The 27,344-nt window shown below is 34.5% G+C and overlaps 2 protein-coding genes and 1 pseudogene across 2 annotated transcripts; 1 reads left to right on the top strand and 2 right to left on the bottom strand.

The window, feature by feature from the left end:
* Positions 1–5,458, top strand: part of LOC114739613 (sterol 3-beta-glucosyltransferase UGT80A2-like) — a 145,567-nt pseudogene extending 140,109 nt beyond the window's left edge.
* A 7,261-nt stretch (positions 5,459–12,719) lies between these two features.
* On the bottom strand, positions 12,720–24,065 carry LOC114739612 (uncharacterized). Its single transcript, XM_028927691.1, has 10 exons — positions 23,244–24,065; positions 21,390–21,641; positions 20,517–21,257; positions 19,470–20,303; positions 18,861–19,271; positions 17,821–18,177; positions 16,378–17,211; positions 15,774–16,184; positions 13,851–14,252; positions 12,720–13,622 (listed from the first exon to the last, which is right to left on the bottom strand). Exons 1-10 carry the CDS (start codon positions 24,063–24,065, stop codon positions 12,720–12,722), a joined length of 5,967 nt encoding a protein of 1,988 aa, XP_028783524.1.
* Positions 24,066–24,253: 188 nt separating this feature from the next.
* LOC114739611 (putative disease resistance protein At3g15700) lies at positions 24,254–26,074 on the bottom strand. The gene has a single exon (XM_028927690.1). The coding sequence runs from the start codon at positions 26,072–26,074 to the stop codon at positions 24,254–24,256; it is 1,821 nt and encodes a 606-aa protein (XP_028783523.1).
* Positions 26,075–27,344: the final 1,270 nt, after the last annotated feature.

The following is a 27,344-nucleotide window of genomic DNA, read 5'->3' as shown; positions in this document are numbered from 1 at the left end:
GAAGGGCGTAGCATTTCCCGTTCATTCATAACCTAACATACAGAACAAGTGCATTGTACGCAAATGACAGATTATTCCTTATGATGTGCTTTAGACAATTCACAAAGCAGCATACAAGGAAAGTAAATATATAGTGCTAAACATGAAACTGTGAAAGCAAGTAGCTCTAAGAGATTTCACAAAAACTTCAGGATTCAATGAAGTCGTCCAGCTTGCTAGCCTGGTCAAGCAAAAAGGTTAAGGACTCCTTCACAGAAGCTAACTCCTTCTTGATGGACTCAAGCTGAGCTTCGAGACTGAAAGCTTGACCTTTACCAGTCTCCTCAACCTTCCTCTTAATGTCTTCTCCATCACCACGTTTCTCAATGCATTTATACAGATAACTGAGCCATGAAGCATCAAAACCGACCACTTCTAAGATGCTGCAACACTTTTCGATATGGTTCTTATCATCTTCTGTCAAGTGGCCTCTTCGAGTGGTCCTCAAAATGCGAGTCACTTCAGCAAATAAGGAAAAAGAGGAGGAAGCAAACACTCTCTGTCGGTTTGTGTTGAGCCAATCAAGCACTTGAGGATGGCGCTTCACCCCAGCCTCCAAATATGGCATGTTTTGTTCAAGGATGTCAATCATTTCCATGTAGTTTGTATAAATATTTATGTTGTCTTTTTCGAATAAGATTGGGGATTTTAATTTGGTTCTGATATACAATGGGCGAAAAATGGTTTCTAAGAAATGCTAGTCTGCAACATCAGTTAATTGTTATATAACTTGCCTCTATCATAATTTACAGAGGGTCTACTCTATGAAGTGTTCATTTTTTTCCCCTTGTCATAAATATGTAAAAGACTATTGAAAATATCATTTCAAATGAGAATTAAATGGTCCTATTAATTGTTTTTATCTATTTTTCAATGCTGAATGAGACAAAATATCCTAAAATTTTGAAACTAAAATTCAGGAACTATACTTAATTACCATATACTTAAAAGAGCTATTATTTGTTAATTGCCTTCTGGTTGAGTCTCTTCGCTCCTCGAGGATGAAGCTATGTAATGTAAAGGATAATACACATATTATGAGGATGTTAGTATTATTGCATCCTTAGTGCAATTTGGTACTTCCCTATTTGAAGTTTGGTCCTCATTTAATGATTGTTTGTCTGTTAAACTACAGGCTTCATAAACTGCTAAATAATAAAGAAGGGAATTAGGACTTCATGAATTGATTTTTATTTTATCTTTACTCTTTTGATCTTATTTACTTCGTGTCTTTTTCGTTCACTTATTACAGCCTGTTCAAGAACCAGAAAAAATGAATCAAATAATTGTGGAAGCACTAGAAAAAACTGGGCAGAGGGGCATCATCAATAAAGGATGGGGAGGTCTTGGAAATTGTAAGATAAAATCTCTCTTTTTCTATAGTAATTGTTTTTGGTTTTAAACTATTTATGCTTCTTCTTAGTGGCAGAACCAAAGGACTCTATATACTTATTGGATAACTGCCCTCATGACTGGCTATTCTTATGCCGCAAGGTTGTGGGGAGATCCTCCATTTCTGTCAATCTTTGTTTACCACAATTTCAAAGATATTTTGACATCAGGAAATCACTAACATAAATCTGATAATTCTCAGAAATTTGTGCCATGGCAGATGTAGAGAAGTTTTAGTATCAGCCAGTTAAATTGCTGGTTCAGACTTGTCTGAGTGTGTTGGGCTTTCTGTTCTAACTTAGCAGTTTACTATAATTTTTTTGGCTAGTCAAGGGCTTCAATATTCTTGGAAACCCCCATCTTAATGCTTGACATGCTAATAATCTCCATCATAGGTAGTTATTGCATGATGGTAGTTATCTTAGGTGGTTTAGGCTATGTTTGGTATCCTGTTTGCAAGACCCAGACCCACTTAGAAAAGAAAAGCACCCATAACCTCTCATTTATTTTCTTAGACTCATGTTTGAGGCAGAGCAAATCCTCAGCCCATGTTTGGCATTTGATTTAAACACGTTTTGCAAACTCTAATCCAAACATACCCTGAATTACCCAAGATTTCAAGCCATGGTCAATGAAGTGAACAGAGACTCTAAACTATGATTGGACCCTGGACCAAAACCCAACCATAAACTAATCTGAGCATGAGTCCAAATTTTGGGCAGAATTGTAGGTCGACTGATGAATGTGGGACACGGCACCCCTGCTAAATCTATTTGGCTGTATTAAAAATTCACTTCATATAGTCATGACATAGGCCTAATAATAACAGGTGCTTCTAAGTTTACTTTGTTTGATGCGTGTTGACGCTGACGAGAGGATGCTCGAAAAGATTTCACTTCAATAACACTACTCCTTCTTCAAATATCAATTCCTCTACTAATAAACATATACTACCTCTTATTCTTAATATAAACATTATATAATTAATTTGGAGTGTGTATTGACTCTCTCAAGTTACTTTTTCAATCATATGCATTGAAAATATTCCTTGATGAGAACCTTTTACAATCAATAAGATATTTTAGAGAAAATAAAATAAATTTAAAAGATAAAGTAGATTAAGGTCTTATATTTATGATCAAATTTAATTTTCAACTAGTTCTTATGTTTAAGACCAGAATACAATAATGAAGTATAAGACACATTCATCAATGTATTGATGATAAAATGAATCCATTCTGCTCTGAAAGACGCTAGTAGAAGACAAACAAATCCTGTTTTATTTACATTAAACAGGGGAACTCAAAAACAACCACATGAGAGAATAACAACATCGATGCATGCTACAATGAACCAAATCTTTCTAAATCAAGTCCACTCTGCGTGGTCCTCGTAATAATTAAGGTGTTGTTTTTGAAAAGCACATTCCAATTTCAAACAAGAGGTTCAATCTGGGCAGGAGAACATCCAGGTTCATTTTATGAGGCCTACTCTGCCTTAATAAATGAGAATTGAACCCTAATTTTATGAGGCACTAAGCCAAATTCTTTGCAGCTAATGAACAGTAAAGGTAATGAACCCTTGACATGTTTTTTTCACTTTAGAATGACTTAAGATTAATCTCCCACATTGCAATCCAAAACCATATAATTAAAATAGTATCCTTCAAGGGATGTAGCACTTCCAATGTGCGTTGTCCATAATATTGTGCAGCAAACAGATCACGAAACCAGCATAACAAAGTAAATACACAATTGTTGACGAAGAAAATGTCAAAGCAAGTAGCTCTAAGAGAGTACTCAAAAACTTCAGGATTCAATAAATTCGTCTAGCCTACTGGCCTCGTGAAGCAACAACACTAAGGACTCCTCCACAGAAGCCAGCTCCTTCTTGACGGACTCAAGCTGAGCTCTGAGAGTGGAAGCTTGACCTTTAGTCTCCTCAACCTTTCTCTTGATGCCTTCTCCATCACCACATTCCTCAATGCATTTATACACATAATTGAGCCATGAAGCATCAAAACCAACCACTTCTAAGACGCTACAACACTCTTTGATGTAGTTTCGATCATCTTCTTTCAAGTGGCCTCTTTGAGTGGTCCTCAAAATGCGAATTACTTCAGCAAATAAGGAAAAGGAGGATGAAGCAAGCACTCTTCGTCGCTTAGAATGAAGTGAACAGATTTGCAAACTCTAATCCAAACACACCTTGAGTTGCCCACGATTTCAAGCCATGGTCAATGAAGTGAAAAGAGACTCTAAACTATGATTGGATCCTGGACCAAACCCCACCCATAAACTAAGCTGAGCATGAGTCCAAGTTTTGGGCAGAATTGCAGTTCATCTCATGAAGGTGGGACCCAACAGCCCTGCTAAGTCTGTCTGGCTGTAATAAAAATTCACTTCATATGGTAATGACATAGGCCTAATAATAATAAGTGCTTCTAAGTTTACTTTTTCTCGTGTGTGTTGATGCTGACCTGAGGATGATCGAAAAGATTTGACTTCAATTACTTTACTGCTGGTAAAATTTTTTAACATCTTTATTGTATCCTAGCTTAAAAAGAAAAGGCTATTGAACTCAGACAATAAATAAATGAATAAACAAAAGTGGTCATCGAACAGGTTTAGTTAGCAAATGGAATAAGGTTTTGTTTTTGTTGGCTACATGATAAGTCTCAGTTCTATCCGCAAAATTTTCTATAGGAAATTTTGATTTTTCATTCTTAATGATGTGCTTACAGGCCTCTTTCTGTTTCTTTTTTGGGTAAAATCTCTCTTTTTAGGTTTACTTTTGGTTGTATTTGCAAATTATCATTCTCTTCCCCCTGTTTCTTCTAGGTACATCATGGAGGTGCAGGAACTACTGCTGCTGGGCTAAGGGCTGCAGTAAGTAATTTATAGACCCTCGCTCTCTGCATAATAGATCAAATACAAATAATTGAAATATAGTACTGCTATCTATCTTGAGTTGTTACGGCCAACGTTTAAGAAACTGGGGCAAAAACTCCCACCTATTTTTCCTTAAAAATCTCCCATCATATGCGTATCTTCTAGGAGCAACTTAACATGAAGCCTATTCCTAATTTAAAACAATGGCCTAATAAAATTATCAGAATCCAACAAAATAAAAATACGATCTTCTATTCTACCAACAACTTGACGATTTTAGATTTGCGACCCATCAACATAACCAAGTTTCATATATTCTGATTCTGTCTTTTTCTTTTAAAGAAATTTATTATTATCATTATTATTATTTTTAATGATTTTTATGTTTCCTGGTAGTGCCCGACAACCATAGTTCCATTCTTTGGTGATCAGCCATTTTGGGGAGAGCGAGTACATGCCAAAGGAGTTGGTCCAGAACCCATCCCAGTTGATGAGTTTTCTCTTCCTAAGTTGGTTGACGCAATAAATTTTATGCTAGATTCCAAGGTAATATAACCTTCTGTCACTTTTAAGTTTGATAATATGAAAGCCAGCAAAAAGCAGCATATATATGTCAGAAGTGAAGAGGGAACTTAACCACTGTGCGCATTGTCTGCTAATTATTGATGCATGATACTAAAACGTGGACTGTAATGCAAAAAAGCAATTTACGAGAGATATACTTGTCTCTGGTTTTGCTTGCTAGTTGAGAAGAACTAGTTTTCAGCTACGATGATAGGACTTGCCTATCGCCCATGGTTGAGGTGTCGTGCAGAGCATTTCAGTTATTTGAAACTCTAAGGAAGTTTATGATTAGCATTGTAGCAGAAATTCTATCACCATCATGTTTATATGTGCAATATGATGTGATTCCAGGTAAAGGATCGTGCACTTGAACTAGCAAAAGCCATAGAAAATGAGGATGGCGTGGAAGGAGCGGTGAAAGCATTCTTTAAGCATCTTCCTCGGAAGAAACCAGAGTCTGATCCCGAACCCAAGCCATCAAGTTTGTTCTCTATACGTAGATGTTTTGGTTGTTCCTGGTTTTGATCAAGCAAGTTGTGCAGTTCCCACCTCGTAATCTATAATTTGAATTACAGTATAGTTTCTGGGTTTGTGAAATGTGCTTTGTGCATTCTTCTGCTTTCAATCTATAGAATTCAATTTACAATTCAACGCATGCAACTATTCCTTTGATGTAATTATAAATGTCTGTGCAGATCAGTGGGGTTAACAAAGGGGAAATGAATGACCATGACAGATGTTATAGAGAAATTTAGAAAGGCGACAAGAAATATAGTTTATATCAGATTAAGATTTAAAAATTGAAACATTCTTTGAATAGAAGTTATCACCATTCAGAAGTGATAATAAATTTTAATTGTTTTTTAAGAGATGCTGATTTATTCAGTTCTTTATTATGTACTAGTCATTGAGAAAACTTAAGGGTGTGTTTGGGTTTGAGTTGAAAAAACAGAATTTAGTTGCAATGAATTTATAAAATTGATTATAAGATTGATTTCTGAGTATAATTGAAAAGCAATAGTAGTTTACGAGATATATGTTTGAAATTAATTTTAGCATGTATAGGGACTGTTTGATAGCTTATGAAATAATTATGTTTTTGGATTTTTAATTTTTTTTTTAAAAGGTTAAAATATATTTTTAGTCTTTTAAGTTTTAATTTACATAAAATTTTGATTTGGTTCCTTGACTTTAAAAATTATATTTTTAATCTTTTAGCCTGAAAACTGTTAATAAAAAATGATGATATTGAGATATTGAATCTTGATAAAAAGTCTAAAATACTAATATATTAAGTTTAATTTTTTTAAAAATAATCATTTAAGACCTTTTATAAGGTTAAAGAGCTAAAGTATTGACTTCTAACTCTTATAATTTATTTGAAGCTCTCTTTCACAAATAGCGAGCAGGTTTCACATGCAATTAAAAAATCTCCTTTGGCTTAAATTTTTCGAAGAAGAAAGAAAAAGGTTGGAACTTTTAATATGAATTTCCTGAATGTTTGTACCAATTAGCTGTCTATATTTACAACGCAAGCCAACAAAACGAGAGTGGCGTGGTAAATAGACTTGAAAGCGGCATTGACAATTTGATCGGCTTATATCTTGTAACTTATCTACTGCTCTGCTTTGTTCTGTTTTTCATGAATTTTCGATAACACTATGCCTTCTCCAAATATCAGTTTTTATTCTGATAAACATATCATATGATGAAGATTAAGATGGTAGATAACACATTTATCAATGTATTGATGAAACACGAATCCATTCTGCTCTAAAAGACGCTAGCAGAAGACAAACAAATCCTGTTTTGTTTACATTGAACAGGGGAACTCAGAAACAAAAACACAAGCTATATGATGCTACCATGAGCAACGTCTTTATGATCACGTTCCTTCAATATTGCAAGTAACATGCAGAACGATCAAGTTCATTGGATCCAACATGACGCATTACTTATAATGTACATTAGACAAACTATAAATGAATATACATAAGTAAATATATGCTGAAAAAGTCAAAGCAAGTAAATGTCCAAGAGAATCCACAAACTTCAGGACTCAATGAAATCATGCAGCCTACTGGACCTGTTACGCAACAACACTAAGGATTCCTCCACCGAAGATAACTCCTTGTTGATGGACTCAAGCTGAGCTTTCAAATTTGAAGCATGATCTTCAGCCTCCTTAACCTTCCTCTTGAGGTCTTCTCCATCTTCACATTCGTCAATGCAGCCATGCACGTAACTGATCCAGGAATCATCAAAGCCAACCCCTTGCAACGCTGTGCAGCATTCTCTGATGTAGTTTCGATCATCTTCGGCCAAGTCCACTCTTCGAGTGGTCCTCAAGATATGAGTCACCTCAGCAAATAAGGAAAAGAAAGAGGAAGCAAACACTCTGCGTCGCTTTGTGTTGAGCCAATCAAGCACCTGAGGATGCCGCCTCACGCCAGCCTCCAAATATGGCATGCGTTTTTCAGGAATGTCAATCATTCCCTTGTAGCTTCTATAAATGTTCGATTTCTCTATTGATGAAATCATAGGTTCTGAAGCTTGTGAAGGTGATGGATCAAGAGCTGAATCAACAAGCAAGGAGGGGCAAAAAAAAGTTTGAGGCACGTTTTGAGAAAATGAAAAAGTCCTGCGAAAATTGCAGTTCTTTCCCTATCAATTCATTTCAAATTGATCGGAGCTTGCAAATCAATACCTGCTTCATGAATCATGGTTGAGCTTGGAACATTTTGAGAAGCTGGAATTGAAGACTTCTGAATAGTATCGCATATCTTTTGAGTCTCAATATATGAATCATGTAATTCTTCTGGTACATTTTTATTAACATGATAACAGACTTGTTAGTTCATCCAAAGAATAATACCCAAAAAAGAAAAAGATACAAAACAGGATAAGAACCTGTATTTTGTGTTGTGGCAAGTTTCTCTGCATCTTGGTCAGTCTGAATCAAGGATTTGTCCATGGTGTCATCAATCTCTTGAGTTCCAACAGCTAAAAAAACAACAACAAAAAATTTATGAGAAAAGAGTTTTTTTCAAAATAAAAATAAATTACTTCTTTCTGAAGAGAAATAAATCCGTTACTTTTTTTTTGTCACTAGTCACAAAAGTTTTGGGTAGGTTGAACAAATTTTTTCTAGAACTAGTTTTTTACTCCTGTGATTCTTCTAGCAAATTTCAGTTAACATGATAGAAATTCAAAATAAAGAATTAATTAAGCAAGAGTATTAGATCAAGATCCATCAAAACAGTATTAGGACCTATGTCCTGTACTACAGCTGGTCTCTGTGCTTCCTGCGCAGCTTGAATTAAGGGTTTCTCGGTAGTCTCATTCACCTCTGGAGTCAAAAAGCCAAACAAATAAGCTTAGCAAACAAAATAACGCAAGGCATTGTAAAGGGAAAAAAAGCTTCTAAAATTTAAAAGACGAGAAGTCATTTGAACGCTTTTTCTCTGGTATATTTTAGTTGGCACGATATAAGGTTATGGTAGTTAATTAGGCAAAAGAATGCAGCATAAAAAAAAAAAAAAAAGCAAGGACATACATGAGGCCTGGGTGGACGAACTTATAGGATGCCAAATTTCCAAGTCACATGATATTTTCAAAAGATTTCTCACATGATAAGAAGTTAGAAACATTAATTATGAAAATGAGTACTACAACAAGGTGAACCCATGGATCCTGAAATGCAGTAGAAATTGGTGCCTTTAATAGTTATAACCAATGGTCTTTTGGTGAATAAATAAAAATACTAATACTATAATACAAATTATTTGACATGAGGTTTTAACAAAATAAAAATAATTTCCTTCCCTCTAACAAGAGCGATAACAATGGTGGTGAAGATCTGATTAAGAAAATTCTCAGAAATGGGAAATTTTAAGTCTGATTCTTCTGTAGTTGATTTTATTTCCCATGATAGCAAGTAAGGATAATTTCTCCAAATGAACTATGCCTATGATCAGTGCAATAAAAATGTGTGGTTGAACTTTCTGCAGAAGAAAGAAGGTCATGGAATGTACCAAAGCAGAGTGATGATATTTCAATTACAATATAGTAATGTGGTCCGGATGATCAAATTTTAACGTGGACGATTTTTGAGCCTTGTAATTCCTCTAATATATTTCAATTCGCATAAAAGAAAGTCAGAAAAAATTAATAAGCCAAGTACTATAATGGACATGCATTACCCTATAAGAAGCAATTTAGATAATCTGTCACATGTTAAAATAATATCAGTACCTGCATCACAAACTCCTGTGGGGCTAAGAGCACTTTTAGCAGCTTCAACCAATGGCCTTTCAATGTTCTCACCCATCTCTTCAGTCCCCTTAGTTAAACCTGTTAGTTTTAAAAAATTGAGAGTAAATAGAATGATATAACATTTTAACAAAATAAAAAATATCTTACATCTAAACATTGCGAAGAAAAATAAAACCAAAAGAAGAGGAAGAAAGAAAAACATTACTTTCTTTATTGTTGACAGTTGTAGCTTGCTTGAATAGATTCTTGCTAGATTGAGTCTGTGAGTCTTGTGATTCCTCTATTAGTTTTCAATTCCCGTAATAGCATATTAGAATCAATAATTAATTAAAAAAACGTAGAGCTCTGTTTCAAGGAACCTAAACAAAGCTCCTCTCAGACTGGGGAGAAATTTAATGTAGAATGGCATGAGGTTTTTAGATAAAATAATTAATAAATTCCTTCTTTGTTACACGTGAAAGAAATTATTTATGTATGTTCTCTGTGGCTAATACTAAAGGTGGTCATTTAACTAAACGATTTGGCATCTTCAGAAGTTTTCTAGTGCTGTCAATTATTTCGGATTATAAAAATCAGAATGTGCAGTATCTCACCAAAAAAAAAAAAATAATCAAGCCAATGAATATGATAACAAAGTGTCACTAAGCACTCTACTAAACACAAGAAATCAGTCATTAAATATACCAAAGGATAGTGATAGTGATAAATACCTAATACACTCAAACCTGTAAAAGAAATTAAGGCCAAAGTCAAAGAAACATGTGATTATTTATGGCAAATAGCAGAGTGCAAGGCAATCTCAATACCTTTTTCTTGATTTGTAGAAGGGCTGGAGGCAATTTGAGTAACCGGAGCCAAAGGCCTCTCAGTACCTGACGAGGCTTGCTCATTCAGCTCTTTGTCATAAGATTGACTTGGAAGTTTGTGTGTTTCTTGCTTCCCAATGTCTGCAATTTGATTAGGCTTCCATTGTCCTACTTGCTCCCCAGAGCTTGATGCTGTGGTAGTACTGGCACTCATTTGATGAGTTTGACTGCTTTTGGTAATATCACTTGAAGATTCCTTATAGTTCCCTTCGTCTCCTTCTCGAGTTGCCTGATTAAGGTAGGCACACAAGATATTATATCTTGACGGCAACGCACATTTACATTCAATATTTTTACCCATATTTAAGTTTTCATTTGACTGTGTTTAAGTTTTACATATTTTTTCAGTCAATCATATTTTGCTGCAGCAAAATATTATCTAAATTTAGTTCTTTAGATTTTAAAAATGGAGGTTGAGACACATACACGATATTACAGGAGTGTCAATCATCTCAGAATTTATTTTTTAGCATACATACCTCTGTGAACAAATGGTGGATGGTGGTGTTAAGGTCTTCTTTCCAGCGTCTTTTCCCATTTTCCACTGTCACTGATTTTAGAAATGGGGCAATAATGATTCCAGATGAGAAATTTTGCATTTTGGGGCATCCTGTCACTTCCATTAACAACAAAGAGGGGAATATGAAGGTGTGTTTCCCAGAGCAAAAGCTTTTGAAACGTGATAGACAAGTTAGCTCCAAATCCTTCAAGCTTTCAAATATGATTTCTTCGTCTGATCCCCCTTCATTAGTCGTCACAACCTCCTCTAGCATTCCACAATTGCTAACTGTTAAACTTGAGAGGTGGACAAGACTTTTAGCCATGAAAGATGTCATGAAGTACATCAAGTCATTGCAATCCTCTACTTCCAAGGTGATTAAACTTGCAAAAGATGCCGAAGGTGGTGCCAATCTTCTTAACTTAGAACATTGCGCTATACACATTTCTTCAAGGTTTTGAACCAGGGGATGTGACGTTGAGTTGTCATCATTCCATATATGCTCAAGCTTCTCCAATTGAAATAGCCACAACATTTTAATTTGGGTGGGGCTTCCAATACAACAATGATTAATTTCTTCCGAATGAAAGAGTGTTTCAAAAGAACTGCAACGCACTTGTAGTGTGTTTATAGCTGGAAATATTTGGATTAAATCATTCAGAAATTTTATTGGAGTTCCCTGAAAATATTGCAAACGAAGCGTTTTGATGCTCTGAAAGAGATTTTTCTCATAGTTGCCATTCAATATCCTCATAGTGTCCTTTTCATTTAATGGCAACTCCTCCAAATTTTGAGACACCTGAAAAAGAGAAAATATAATTTGTTTCTTTCATCATATAATCTACTAATAAGTTAACATAAAACATTTTTTTATACTTTTACAAACCACATACATAATTATAGTTTTCCTCAATCATGCATCTTTTTGTCTGGAGAAAAAAATGTAATTAAAGACAGACAGAAGAAATTCTGGTAAAAAAAAAGACAGATAGAAGAAAAAAAAAAAAAAAAGGGATACCTACCTTTTCAATATGAAACAAAGCTTGTTCAATTTGCGACTCATTGTCACCCACCCTAAACGGTTGGGAATTCAAATGGTCAAATGCAAATATTTGCAATTCCTCACATCCACGAACATTTAACTCCTTCAACGAAGGACACTCTAGAGTATATCTTTTTGGATAGAAATTAGTGAGCTGCGTCAGATTCCACAGCGTCAAGCTTGTTAAACGAGGAAAATCAAACTTGAGTTCCTCAAATCCTTCTTCAATTGAAACAATCTCCTCAACACCACAAGACTCAATGTCAAGCTCTTCAAGTCGCCTCAAGTCTTGGCAAAGTGATACCGAAAACAAACATTTCAGGTGTTGGCATTTATCAACTTTCACCATCTGTAAATTTTCAAAGCTGATTATTTCTCTTGCTTCCCTGCTCCATATGCATTTCAAATTTGGAAGCGCAGAGAGTGTTAATTTCTTCAACCGACTAACTTCCTTTGATTCTTTTGCGTTCTCATCCAATGCATTTACATCAAATACCACTTCCAATGAATCACACTCTGATACTTCCAGTTCCTCTAATGCATATATCAATCGTAGTAAATTTGATGAAAAAATCACGTTGGACAAGAATGTACATTTTCGCACCACTAGATGCTTCAAATTACGGAATATATTTGGCCCATCTTGGCCATACCATAGTTCTTTCAGTTCTGGATATACAGAAAATTCCAAAAGACTGAACCTACTAAATGCCACCTGTGCAAATAATTACAAAGGCAAGGGAAAAGACAAGAAGGGCAGCGAAACAAATTAAACAATGACATTTTGTTACTTTCAGCTAATAAAATTAATACTATTCATTCAAAGTATTAACTAACTATCATGTTAGCAGAAATAAAAAGGATAAAAATGTCTAACTCAAACCTAAACACAGCCTCATCTTCATTTCATTAAAGCTTTTATGGCAATGGCACCAATATGTGATTCTGGATTACATGAGAAATTTGTATTTTTCAATTCATATAAAAGTTAAGATATATCCAAACGGATGTGCCGAGCAAAAGGAGAAGTGAATAATAAAGGCTAATAAAAGCTATACAATCATGAAAATAAATATTTACAATAAAAATTAAAGATATTTTCACAATCATTTTTCATTTTACAAAAACAATTGGCTTTTCTGACAATTTGTTCATACCATTTTCTCATCGTATATCAGGGGAATAAAGAATGATTTTCCGGTGAAATCAAAACATACCTTGTCCGTAAACATCTTGTTTATTGTCTTATTCAGATCACCTTCCCAATACACGTTTCCATCTTCTTCTTTTGATGATATATTTCGAAGCTTTGGTGTGCTTGTGTCTCTCCCAGCTGAGAAGGTGTTCATTCTTGGGCATTGCTCAATGACCACTTCTTTTAACAACGGAAATTTTAAGAAGTAATTGGAGAAGCAAAACCTTTTGATCATTGGCAGACACTCAAGCTCCAAAATTTGTAAGCGGCTGAATGCAATTTCATCTTCAGACCCCTCCTTCTCTTCTGCAGCCACAATTTGCTCAAGTGAATTGCAGTTCTTTATTTTCAATGTTGATAATTTGGCCAGACTTCTTGCGGTTGATGAGGTAATCAAGTGAATCAATCCATTGCAATTTTTCACTTCCAAACATGTCAACTGACTAAAAGTTACGGAGGAAGGCACTAAGTGCGTCAATTTGGAACATTGATTTACACATAAGGTTTCAAGTACCTCAAGAACTGGGTCTATTTGAAATCCTTCTTTACACATATGCTGGAGTTCATGTAAATTAGCGAGTATCAAACCTTTAAGTCGTGTTCCAGTTTTAAATTTTTCTTTGTGATCTATAGGCATTTCTTCTTGGAATATCTCCTTGAAAGAACTCCATTCAACAACTAGCTCATCGAGAGTGGTGATGTTTTGGAGAAACCAATACGGAAAAATAACATGGTCATCGACAAAATGTGCCAAACAGAGAAATTTGAGTTTGCTGAAGTGTTCCCCTGAAAATTGCCCTTGTAATATCATGCTTGCATCCTCGCTATTTAGCGCTAATCTCTCAAAGTTGAAAATCACCTGCGTACAACATAGATAGAAATCGTTGATCAACTATTTTGTGCACAACAACATAGAAGAAATAAAATTGTGAGGCAGGAAGAAAGTGATGAATGGCATAAATAATCAAACATGATTGTTTTTTATTTTGCACAATATAGAAACTTATCACGAAACGAGGCATGCATTGAGCTATATTTATGGTGTCTAAACAAATTAAGTTTCTTTTCCCCATAATTATTGCTGTACCTCTTCGAGTGTCAAAAGAGACTGCTGCATTGAGATGTGGAGTTTACTATCAAGGAGTCTTTCTCGGCCACTTGTACTTCGAGTCTTGAAGAGCTTCAATTTTACACAATAGCGGACATCTAATTCGCTTAATACTGGACATCGTACACCATGATTTCCAGCAAAAAATCCCTCCAGTTCATATAAATTCCAAAGCACCAATGAGGTCAAGTGGTTAAACTCAAATTTAATAGGACTGTCCATGAGGCCTTCCTTGCCTGAAGTAATTACTTTCATCCGCCTTGCATACTTTATGGTAATACGTTCAAGTCGAGTAGCTTGCGTTGCAATGGAGAGTGGAAAAAGGTATTCCATGGTCTCACAGTGTTCAACACACACAAGCTGCAAACTGGGGAAACGTACCTGCCATTTATTGGAAAAAGGCAAGTCAAACACAGACATGATATGTCATGAAACATGACGAATTATGATAATTCAGTAATACTAACTTGACCTGCACATTATGAATCAAGAAATTAAATTTTTAAATCTTAAAACATGTACAACAACGCGCAGCAAGATTATTATGATTTATAAATCTCCTTGTTTAGCAAGCTTCAATTATTCTGGGGAAAAAAAACAAAAAAAGGTTCCGGTTGTCTAGAAAGTCTTTAAAAATAAGTGGCTACAGTATATGTTTGGTGTTTTATATTTATACCATGTTTTATTCCGGTCTTTTAAGTTTAGAAAGTGCATTTTTAATCCCTCGGTGTTCACATCTTTAGTTTCACTTAATGGAAATTGTTGATTCGTTAAACTTAGCGATGACTGTGTAATTAAACACCAACAAAAATGCCTGGACTTTAATGTTTTTAATATAATATTATTCTATATTGTCAAAAGGTAATATTTTTATATTTAAATTAAAATTAACCAGCCAAAAAAAATAAAAATATTATATTTTTGCCTCATTTATTTTTATTTTAATTTAAACATATTAATTGTTCTCAAAATAAAAATATGACATTCAAAATATTAAAATGTAGGTATGTTCTGCCAACATTTAATTTTACAGTCTTCACCTAAGTTTGATGGATCAACATTTTCTGTTAAATTAAACTAAGGGTTAACGTGCAAATTTCACTAGAAGTTCTTCTTCAAGATTGATAAGTACTCACGAGTTTTTTTTTGTATAAATTTGCCTTGAAAGTTTCAAATAGTAGAAGTATTGCCCCTTCTCATTGCAAAATTCACATTAATCATTAAAATAGTGATGTAATCATTAGCATTTTTAATTATAGGTCGTGACATTGCTACAATTTTAAACTTTCGGGACAAATTTGTACCCAAAAAAATCTCACCTGAAAGAAAACTTTCGGAGCAAATTTATACCTTAGTCCTAAAACTAATGGCGTTAAGATTGCTGAACTACAAATGCATTTTATAAACTTAAGAGACCAAAAGAAACCTAATGTAAACATAAAGGAGAAACATATATTTAGCCAAATTAAAACAAACAAAAGTTTTTATTATGCGTGTCTTAGATAAAATTTGAGCAATATATTTTTTTTACTTTTTTTTTCCATTTTACATGAATCAGAAAAGAATATTTATAAATAAAATATAAAAAAGAAAAAAGAAAAACCAAAAGCATATATACTGCCTACAGAAGCATGAAGGCTAGGCAGAACTCAGAAGCCACCAAGGCTACGAAGCGAGGCAATAAATTCAGCACTAGAGAAAACGTACAATTATTATTTCTCACGCGCGCACACACACACACCAAATCCTTGTGGCTAACACTATATTATCATAGTTTTATTGGATCTCCTGAACCTGCCTTTTTTAACTGAGTAAATATGATAAAAATAAATATTAAATCTATGCGACATGTGCTCAAAACATAATGCAGATTATGGTTAAGCAGCAAGTCTCATATCATACCTGTTGAATGGAACATGCCGGACGGTGATGCTGGATATGACCTCCTGTTGTTTCTCTAAAACCGACAGCTTCTTGGAAGTTCTCTTTCCATATGTGTTTGAGCTTAGGTAGACTAGAGAGAGTTATTCTCTTCAGTGGAATGGTCTCCTCAACAAAGACTTCCTTTCCATCCATATTGGTTAGATCAAACACAGCTTCCAATGACTCAGATTCACTTACTTGGAGCTCCTCTAAGTTGGATAGCGCTTGCACCAAATTTAAAGGCAGAAGCACATCTGATAAAAAATCACAGTTCTGCACTACTAGATTCCTCAAATTAACAAACACTCCTTGTTGAACATGGTTGCGCCACGATTCTCTTAACTCGGGATATTGATATAGCTCTAAATGCTTAAAACTGCGAAATGCAACCTGCAAAAATCGAGATGCAGGGTCGGTAAAAAGAGGTGAAGAGCATACATAAAGCAAACTCAACATAAGGCTTTTTAAATGTTTGTCCATAAAATTTTGCCATTGTAAGTCAGAAAAAGTTTGTAATTATATGTAGAGAATGATCTTCTTCCTCTGGTCTATTAGAAATTTTGTAGTCAAATTCAAAACGTACCATATCCACAAACATCTTGTGTATTGTCCTGTTTATGTCACCTTCCCAATACATCTTTTCATCTTCTTCCTTTGACAGTATCTCATGAAGCATTGGGGTGCTTGTGTCTCTCTCAGAAAAGATCCTCATTCTTGGGCATTGCTTAACCACAGCATTCACCAACAATGGAAGGTTCAGCACAAAATTACTAGAGCAAAACCTTTTGATCATCGGCAGACACTCAAGCTCCAAAATTTGTAAGCGGGTGAATACAATTTCATCTTCAAACCCCTCCGTCTCTTCTGCGGCCACAATTTGCTCAAGTGAATTGCAGTTCTTTATTTTCAATGTTGATAATTTGGCCAGACTTCTTGCGGTTGATGAGGTAATCAAGTGAATCAATCCATTGCAATTTTCCACTTCCAAACATGTCAACCGACTAAAAGTTACGGAGGAAGGCACTAAGTGTTTCAATTTGGAACATTGATCCACATCTAAGGTTTCAAGTACCTCAAGAACTGGGTCTATTTGAAATCCTTCTTTACATATATGCTGGAGTTCATGTAAATTAGCGAGTATCAAACCTTTAAGTCGTGTTCTAGTTTTAAATTTTTCTTTGTGATCTATAGGCATTTCTTCTTGGAATATCTCCTTGAAAGAACTCCCTTCAACAACTAGCTCATCGAGAGTGGTGATGTTTTGGAGAAACCAATACGGAAAAATAACATGTTCATCGACAAAATGTGCCAAACAGAGAAATTTGAGTTTGCTGAAGTGTTCCCCTGAAAATTGCCCTTGTAATATCATGCTTGCATCCTCACTATTTAGCGCCAATCTCTCAAAGTTGCAAATCACCTACGTACAACATAGATAGAAAGCGTTGATCAACTATTTTGTACACAGCAACATAAAAGAAATAAAATTGTGAGGCAGGAAGAAAGTGATGAATAGCATAAATAATCAAACACGATTTTTTATTTTTATTTTGCACGATACAGAAAATTATGATGAAACAAGGCATGCATTGAGCTATATTTATGGTGTCTAAACAAATTAAGTTTTTTTCCCCCCATAATTATTGCTGTACCTCTTCGAGTGTGAAAAGAGACTGTTGCATCGAGATGTGGAGTTTACTATCCAAGAGTCTTTCTCGGTCACTTGTGCTTTGAGTCTTGAAGAGCTTCAATTTTACACACAGGCGGACATCTAATTTGCTTAATACTGGACATAGTACACCATGATTTCCAGCAAAAAATCCCTCCAATTCATATAAATTCCAAAGCACCAATGAGGTCAAGTGGTTAAACTCAAATTTAATAGGACTGTCCATGAGGCCTTCTTTGCCTGAAACAATTACTTTCATCCTCCCTGCATTCTTTATGGTAATACGTTCAAGTCGAGTAGCTTGCGTTGCTATGGAAATGGAAAAAGGTATTCCATGGTCTCACAGTATTCAACACACACAGTCTGCAAACTGGGGAAACGAAGGTTTGCTTCAGCATCTCTACTCCAAATCTGTTTCAGCTTTGGTAGCCGAAGCAGAGTTAGTTCCTGTAGTTGTGTTGTCTCCTCTGCACTGCCCATTTGGGAGCTGAATTCAAATATGACCTGTACTGACTTACAATCACTAACCATCAATGTCTCCAGACTTGCAAATGCTCTCTGCATATATGATGGAAATATATTCTCAAGTTTCTCACACTCTGAGACTTGCATCATCTTAAGGCTGTCGAAGCAGTTTGAGGTGAAGAAGGGGTGCCATATTGTGTTCAACTTTGGCATGCCTTTTATTATCATTGTTTCCAAGTTGGGGAAACGTACCTGCCATGTATTTACAGATATGTTTCAAAATGATGGACACTATTTGAATACGGCAAGTCAAATACGGACAAGATACGTCATAAAACATGACTAATAATTATAAAACAGTAGTAATACTGACTTGACATGCTAATGAGTAATGAAGAAATTATATCCTTAGATCTTAAAACTTTTACGACAACGGGCAGCAAGATTACTATGGTTTATAAATCTCTTTTATTCTGGCAATAAGAAAGGTTTCAATTGTCTAAAGTCTTAAAAAATACATAAAATTTTTATTCAATATAGGCGTCTTAAAAAAATTTGAACAATATTTTTTTTTATTTTTTCCCTAATATCTCACATCTATTAAAACAAAATATTTATAAATACTAACTGACAAAAAAGCAAAAAGCATATATACTGCATTCAGGAGCAATAAGGCTAGGCAGAACTCAAAAGTCACCAAGGCTGCAAAACGAGGCAATGATTTCAGCACCAAAAATAACGTACAATTATTTTATATATATATATCATTACACACACAGAATCCTTGTGGCTAACGCTATATTATCATATTTTTCTTGGATCTTCTGAATCTGCCTATTTTTTGATTAAATATGATAAAAATAAATATTAAACATATGCTGCATTTGTTCAAAACATGTAATTCAATCCAGTTAAGCAACAGTCTCATATCATACCTGCTGAATGGAACATTCTGGATGGTGATGTTGGACATGACTTTCTGTTGTTTCTCTAAAACTGACAGTTTCTTGGAAGTTCTGTTTCCATATGTGTTTGAGCTTAGGCAGACCAGAGAGAGTTATTCTCTTTAGTTGAATGGTCTCCTTAACAAAGACCTTCTTTCGATCCATGTTGGTTAGATCAAACACAGTTTCCAATGAATCACATTCACTTACTTGAAGCTCCTCTAAGTTGGATAGCGCTTGCACCGAATTTAGAGGCAGTAGCACATCGGATAAAAAGTCACATTTATGTACTCCTAAATTTCTCAAATTACCAAACACTCCAGGTTGACCATGGCTGTACCACCATTCTCTTAACTCAGGATACTGAGATAGCTCTAAATGCTTATAACTATGGAATGCCACCTGCAAAATTTCAGGTGCAGGGTTAGTAAAAAGAAATAAAGGGCTTTAATAAAGCAAACTAAACATAAACATTTGGCTTTTCCAATGGTTTGTCCATAAAATTTTGTCATTATAAGTTAGAAAAAGTTTGTAATTATGTAGAGAATGATCTTTTTCCACTTATGTTTATCAGAAATTTTTGGGTCAAATCAAACATACCATATCCACGAACATCTTGTTTATTGTTCTGTTTAGGTCACCTTCCCAATACATCTGTTCATCTTCTTCCTTTGATTGTATTTCTCGAAGACTCGGGGTGCTTGCGCTTTTCATAGAGAAGATGTTCATTCTTGGGCACTGCTTAACAACAACATTCACTAGTGATGGAAGGTTCAACACGGAGTTACTAGAGCAGAAACTCTTGATCATTGGCAGACACTCAAGCTCCAAAATTTGTAAGCTGTTAAATGCAATTTCATTTTCAGACCCTTCCCTCTCTTCTGCCACCACAACTTGCTCAAGTGAATTGCAGTTCGTTATATTCATTGTTGTTAATTTTACTAGACTTCTTGCAGTTGATGAGGTAATTAAGTGAACCAATCCATTGCAATTTTCCACTGCCAAATATGTCAAGTGACTAAAAGTAACAGAGGAAGGCACCAAGTGTTTCAATTTGGAACATTTATCCACATCTAAGTATTCAAGCTCTTCAAGAACTAGGTCTATTTGAAATCCTTCTTTGCATATATGCTCCAGATCATCCAATCGATTGAGTGTCAATGATTTAATTCGTGTTCCGATCTTAAATTTTCCTTTGTCCTGTATAGGTATTTCTTCTCGGAATATCTCCTTAAAAGAACTCTTTTCAACAAGTAGCTCATTGAGAGTAGTTACGTTTTGGAGAAACCAATAGGGAAAAGTAGCGTGATCATCTTCAAAATTTGCCAAATAAAGAATTTTGAGCTTCCTGAAGTGTTTTCTTGCAAGTTGTCCTTGTAATATTATGCTTGCATCCTCACTATTTAGGGCCAACTTCTCCAAGTTGCAAATCACCTATATGTAACACAGGTGAAAAGCATATGTCAAATATTTTGTATATAGCAACATAAATAGGCATAAGATTGAGGTAGGAAACAAGTGATAAATAGACTGCATAATCAAACCTGTTTAATTTTTTTTTAATATAGAAGGATATTATGAAAAAAAAAATGCATGCATTGAGATATTTATGGTGTCTAAATAAATTAAGATTTTTTTCTTCTATACCTCTTCAAGTGTAAAAAGAGGCTGCTGCATTGAGATTTGCTGTTTACCATCAAAAACTCTATCTCGGGCTCTTGTACCTTGTGTCTTGAAGAGCTTCAATTTCAAACACGTGCGGACATCTAATGCCCTTAATAATGGACATAGTAAACTATGTTTTCCAGCATAAAGTCCTTCAAGTTCCAATAAACTCCAAAACACCAAAGAGGTCAGGCGATTAAACTCAAATTTGACTGGACTGTCCATGGGGATCACTTCGTTGCCTGAAACAATATGTTTCATCCTCCCTGAATATTTTATGGTAATATGTTCTAGTTGAGTAGCTTGCATTGCGATGGAGAATGGAAAAAGGTATTCCAAGTTCTCACAGTCTTCAACGCGCACAAGTTGCAAATTATGAAAACAAAGGTTTGCTTGAGCATCTCTACTCCAAATGTGTTTCAGCTTTGGCAAGCCAAATAGATGGAGTTTCTTCAATTGTGAGACTTGTTGTGTAGCTGTTTCGTCTTCATTATGGATTCCTTTGGCGGTTGATTCGAATATCTCTTCCACTGAACCGCAACTGCTGACAGTCAAAGTCTCTAGGCTTCCAAGCGTTCCCTGCATATCAGATGGGAAAATATCCACAAGTTTCCCACAATTGCTTACCTCCAGACTCTTTAACCTATCAAATTGAAGGTGCCATACTTTCTTCAAGCTTTCCATGTCTTTAACTACCATGGTCTCCAACTTTGTGAACCGGACCTATGATACAAAGCACAGTTTACAAATCCAAAAAGAACCAACATTTAACATGAGAGATATTGAATAGAAGTGCACAAGCGCAAATGTTTGATGTTGTGGTGTAAACATTTATTTCAAATCTAATCGTAATACCTCTTGTGTTGCAAGGCTATCTGGAGCAATGATTTCCTCCATCATATCACATTTACTTATTTCAAGGTGTTTGAGTTTTGAAAGACTTCCAACCACAAAAGATGAGAATAAATGCTTGAGGCCTCTGCAATCCTCAACAATCAAGTTAGTCAAATTCTGAATACAATTGGCTGCAGAAAGGTGATGATCATCCCAAATTTTTTCCAGATTGATTGAACTCAACTTCAGGGTCTCCAAGCTAGAGAAACTAACCTGTGATTGAAAAAATGTTACTTTCAACTTGGTAAATGAAAAAAAAAAAAAAAAAAAAGAGGGAAAGATGACAGCTTGATCGACACTGAGAGAGCCATTGATAATTTGGTCTCATGAATTTAATAAATTATATATAAGTGTCAAAGAATTTGGGTGCAATTTTTATGACTTATAGGCCTTTGGCCGTGGACAGGATGGCAAATAATTAATATTTCAATAATATTTTATTATAATACTATTATTATGATAATATTTCCCGATAACAATTTACAAGTCGACGTCTGCTATTTGCAAAGAACTTCGCATCAATTCACCACCAAACAAGTTTTTATTTTCATATTCAAATTTTACGAATCCATTGAAAGCTTTTTCTCACCTATTCTACAAATTATTTCTTCACATTTTATCACTCTTTTCTTTTTAAACTCTTTCTATTTTCACCTCATAAATTGCTTGTAAGATTTTTAAAGTTTTCATTATTTACAAAAAAAATTTCTAAAATTTATAAGTTAAACTTTAAAATTTGTATTTTTATAGTTTTTCAAATGTTGCAAATTGATTTTTTTTTCGAATTGAAAAAATTTTCACCCCATAAGAATTAATTTTAACAAGTGGTATATTACAATGGATTTGTAAAAATTTATTATGTAAACATCTTCTAAAAAGTAAATGTGTTTGTACAAAACTATCATTTAGACAATTTAGACAAGTAGGAAAATTCATTTGTTAAACAAGCTTGAAGATCATGCCAGCCAAGCTTGAGTATTAATAGATTACTGTGACACGAATATAGTATTATAAATCTAAATTAAATAACCCAACATAATAAGAAGTTTTCTTTAAAAATAAAAACAAAAACTGTATATCTATATATAAAAAATGTACAGGTTTAGATGATCTCGGAGAAAAGTTAGTTGTTGAGTTTTGTAATTACAAAAATTTCAATTGCAGTTCAAAGGAGAACTGATCAATTGTAATATGAAATGAATTGGGAAGCAATTTATGAGTTAAAAATAACAACCCAAGAATTGTAAAATTTACGGATATAGCTTGCGAAAAAAAGAAGAGACCAAATTTTAAATGGATTTATAAAATTTGAAGAACGTGTGAGAAAAGACATAAGTTGTAAATAATGCATGACTTGTAAATAGTGCATATGGGCTTGTAAATTGTTACAAGAAAATATTATTAAAATAATCATCATATTTAAATTAATTATTAATAAAATATTAATGATAATTTTTTAATGCCCTGCTGGTTCTAGTTCTTACCAGCTCGTCACCCATCAATAGTGCTCAAAGGTCGAAGGTTTAGAATAGCATTTTAAATATTTTGCATGTGTTAAAATTGATACTAGAGATTCTTAGGACTTGTCTATAATTTATCTAACAAATTTGTTAGGACAAAATTATGATTTTCTCTAAAAATATAATTTATCCAGAGGGAGTACCTCATTACATTAATAATTTGACATTCTACTTCTAGATAAATATATATATTAAATAATACCATACATGATCATTGTGATAGTTACTTGTGATTCAGTCATTTGATCTAAATTGTAAATAACAAAATTATAAATCGAATGAAAAAGAAACATACCTTAGTGCCATTAAATAATAATGTGGCTGTCATAAAAGATGTCGATTCATTTGAGCAAAAATCATGGATGACTGGCAAATGACAAAGACTCAAGGAGCGCAGTGAATGAAACTCAATCTTCTCATCACTACTTATTCCACTATCGTCATTTTCAATTAACACAATCCTCTTCATTGAACTGCATTCCAAAACTTGGAGCTCAACAAGTTGAGAAAGAGCTTTCTCCATCGAAACAGAAAAGAGATATACCAGTTGGTCACAACTTTTGACTTTAATAACTGTGAGTTTGCCAAAGGAATTAACAGGAAGTGGACCATGACATATCTTCGCTAAGTTATTGAGATTGTGAAGTATTAGTGTCTCCAATTTTGGAAACAAAACATGAGTTTCATTCCACTCTATTGTGTTGATGATATGCTGAAGCTGGCCATTATTTTGGATATGGAGATACTTTAGCAGAGGAAATCCTTCTCCATTCAAATCAAAAAGCACGTCTAAAATTCCATTGACTTCATCTAAGTACAAATCTTCCACTTGTTTAATCAATGCTTTAATCCCATGCTCCGAATGAATGCTAGTATCAAGCTTTAGCTTTAGCAACCTTAAGGTTCTTTTGTTCCTTGACCATTCCCATTTATCCCCGATGACAATCTTGTATCTCTCTAACTTTTCAAACATCATGTCCCTCGACAGCATCCAAGCCTCAGGAATTTGAATTTCTAAAGTAGTCAGGCTTGTTAAACGCCCAAGCTCAGCAAGACTAGCACTTTTGTTTTGCTCAGTTGAACTTTCCTCCTCCCACTTAATTGAGGCATTGCCCATATAAAGTTCCTCTATTTTAGTCAACTTGGACAAAATGTTGGATGGGATGATCTTAATTCTAGACTTTGTCATATCCAACATTTTTATACAAGTCAGTTGCCCTATTTCACTCGGGAACTCCACTATGTATGAATCCCAAAAAGTAAGAATTTCTAAATTTGTCAAAACACCTATTCCAGCCATATTTTTCAAAGTGCATTGATACAAACCAATGTTTTAAGCTTGGTCAAGGAAAGAAGAGATATAGGCAGTGCAGGTATTATCAAGCCTGTCAAATCTAATGCTTCAAGGCTTCCCATTCCCTCAAAAAAAGAGTCTGGAATTTTCAAAGTGCAACTCTCATTGAAACTTAAGAGGAAAAATTTCAAATTAGGACAGTCTAACTTTTGAGGAAGCTCTTGGATAAAACAATCACTTAAGATTATCTGAGTACACCTTTCAAGAAATCTCTTGCTTGGCCAATCTTGCATCCTATCATTTCTCAATGCAAAAACATGTTCACTCTTACAAGCAATTGAAACAGCTATTTCACAAACAATGTCATGCATTTCGATCTCATCGGTCTTGTTTGCATCATTCTCAAGTAACAAACAAGATGCCTTCAAGTCATCAATTATTCTGTACAGCCGATTTCTTGCATCTTTAATGGTATCTATGTGTTTCAAAACACCCAAACCAAACACATATTTTAACAAGTCACTAAACCACATGAACGGTCCATTTGCACCACATAGCAAGAATACTTTCTTCATTTCATCATCTCCCAGGCGGTTGTAAGTAAATTCAAAAGCTGAAAAAACAGTCCCATACATGTCCCTATTATCAACTCTCTTTAAGTTGTTCAAGGCATCTGTCCAATAATGAATATTCTTATTAAATTTTAGTGCCTTTGCAAGTGAGACTATCATAACAGGCAAACCTGCACATCTTTCAACCACTTGGGTTGCTATGTTCTGCAAATCAGCATCTTTAACAGCATCACCAACCATATCTTCAAACAAACTCCATGATTCTGCACTATCTAATGCTTTTATAAGAAAGTTACTTTGAGTCTCATTCTTCTGTAAAATATCTAACCGTCTAGAAGTCAACAATAATTTGCAACCCTGATAAGTTTCATTCTTCTGTGAAATATCTAAACGTTTAGAAGTGAATGATAATTTTCGATCTTTAAGATCTTGCTCAGATGGAATTCCCAACTTGTCCAAATCTATTCTCTCCCACAAGTCATCTAGTATGATAAGGATATTTTTATCCATTTTTATCCTTGCAAAAAGGCGGTCAGCTCTTCCAATTGCAGTCTTCTCATCCAAGTGGAAGCCTAATTGATATGCAATCTCATCTTGAACTCTTTCAACATCCAAAGTTTGGGATATAGTTGCAATGGCCACCATATCAAACAGCTTTCTATCCTTAACATGTCTGGCAACTTCTTTAGCTAGAGTGGTCTTCCCCACTCCACCCCACCCATAAATTCCAACTTTGCTTATTTTGGGGTCAGCTAGAGACAACATAACGTCCTCCTTCACTGAGTTTCTTGAGTCAAGCTTTTCACTACCTCGAGTCGCAAAAATTAAGTTACCCATGCTAGAAGTAGGAACATACCCAACTCCACCATCAAACTTCCCCTTGTCCTTCAGTTCAGAAATGGTGAATGTCATTTTCTTTGCTTTTCTACCAAGTTGATGTCGTGATATCAAATTAGGAAAAGACCATTTCCAACACCGTACACTAGCACGAGGTTGATCTTCACGAAGTTTCTCTACTTCTTCCAAGGTATAGTCAACCCTGTTTTGCCAACTTAGTACTTCATCTTCAATCTCTCTTCCGTTCCTTCTTTCTGCTTCAACATCATGCTCGACGTGAACTTTTCTTTCTTTCAACTCCTCAATTTTCTTCTCTAGCTCCTTACAGTTCCCTTTGTAAAATAATAAATATTCCACTTGCCTTCCAATGGGCATAACAGTTAACTCTGCTATTTTTCCAACAAACGCAGCGAGAACCTCCATTCTTACTTCCTGGATAAAACGATAAGAAATTTAAAGCTTCGATAAACAGGGGGTCACAGTTATAATAATGACTCCCCGAAGAAAATGAAGAAAATGGGACGCATACATAAACCACGCCCATGCATGCAATTGCTTGGCTTTAACTAATAAAAGGCAGTATGATTAGTAGTAAATTCGAAATAGCTCTCAAATTCAAGTTCGAGTTATTAATTCTAGCTTCGAAGGGTTCAATGAATCTGGGTATTCTTCTTCTTCTTCTTCTTCTTTTTCTTTTACCCCAACAACGAATCTGCGTATTATTCATGTGAGTATTTGTCTCTGCTTTCGTCTTGTCTTCCCTAGGAATACGTCGCTTTACTTTGCTCAGTTTAATGCAAGCCTTCCTTGTTCTTGTTCTTCATTTTTTCACTAAGCATATATTTTCTTACCAGAGACAATCTCATGTGAGATACGGCCTATCGTAATAGGAATTTAAATAATATTTAAAATTAATAGGATTCATGAAACTTAATTTTTACTAGTCAGACTCTCATATTTATAAATTTAGGTTGTCTCATTCATGAATCAGATTTACAAATTAATATATATAACTTTTGATGACTTCACATATGTATTTGTTGAGTCCTAATACTAAGTGAATAGGAAACTAGTACTTTCTATTAAATTCAACTTTGTTGGTTAATTTTTTTTCAATTGATTATGAATTTTATAAATGATTAGCCCCAATTTTTCCATTGGTTTTGGTCTGATGGAGCCATAATTATACAATTAGACAACAGTCATTTTGAACCTAAGCATTAACCCCCACTGAATTAGCAAAAAGTTTGAAAAGGACTTAGACTCACTAGCACATAGGCCTAAATAATTGACCCAAAATAATGTTGGGCCTAAACGAGGTTTTACATTTCAAACGGGCCGTTGAACCACCAATCAATACACTAGTTCAAGCACCAATGACCCAATTGCAAGCGTATCACTGTTGGACTCGTGATGATCAATTTACTGTATCTTAATTTTATATCATTAGAGGTGACATTTGGTATGATGTTACTTCACAATATTAAATTTATATGAAGAGATTAATCATAGGTTTTCAAAATCATTCTAAGCCTTTTTAAGATTCAAGAGCACACATTCATATATATATATATATATATATATCACAGCTCATTAGGCACTTTTAAGAAGATAAAGTTTGGGGGAAAAAATGTAACAAATAATTAGAAGTACAAAGATTAGACATCTGTTCTTACATTTAAAAAAAAAAGCC

Source organism: Neltuma alba, unplaced genomic scaffold (genome assembly GCF_004799145.2).
Source record: "Neltuma alba isolate B1F8T4 unplaced genomic scaffold, ASM479914v2 tig00002863_pilon, whole genome shotgun sequence".
In the NCBI taxonomy this organism is placed as follows: Eukaryota; Viridiplantae; Streptophyta; class Magnoliopsida; order Fabales; family Fabaceae; genus Neltuma; species Neltuma alba.
The sequence above is the reverse complement of the archived record's forward strand: the minus strand, read 5'-3'. Positions and strand labels throughout refer to the sequence as shown.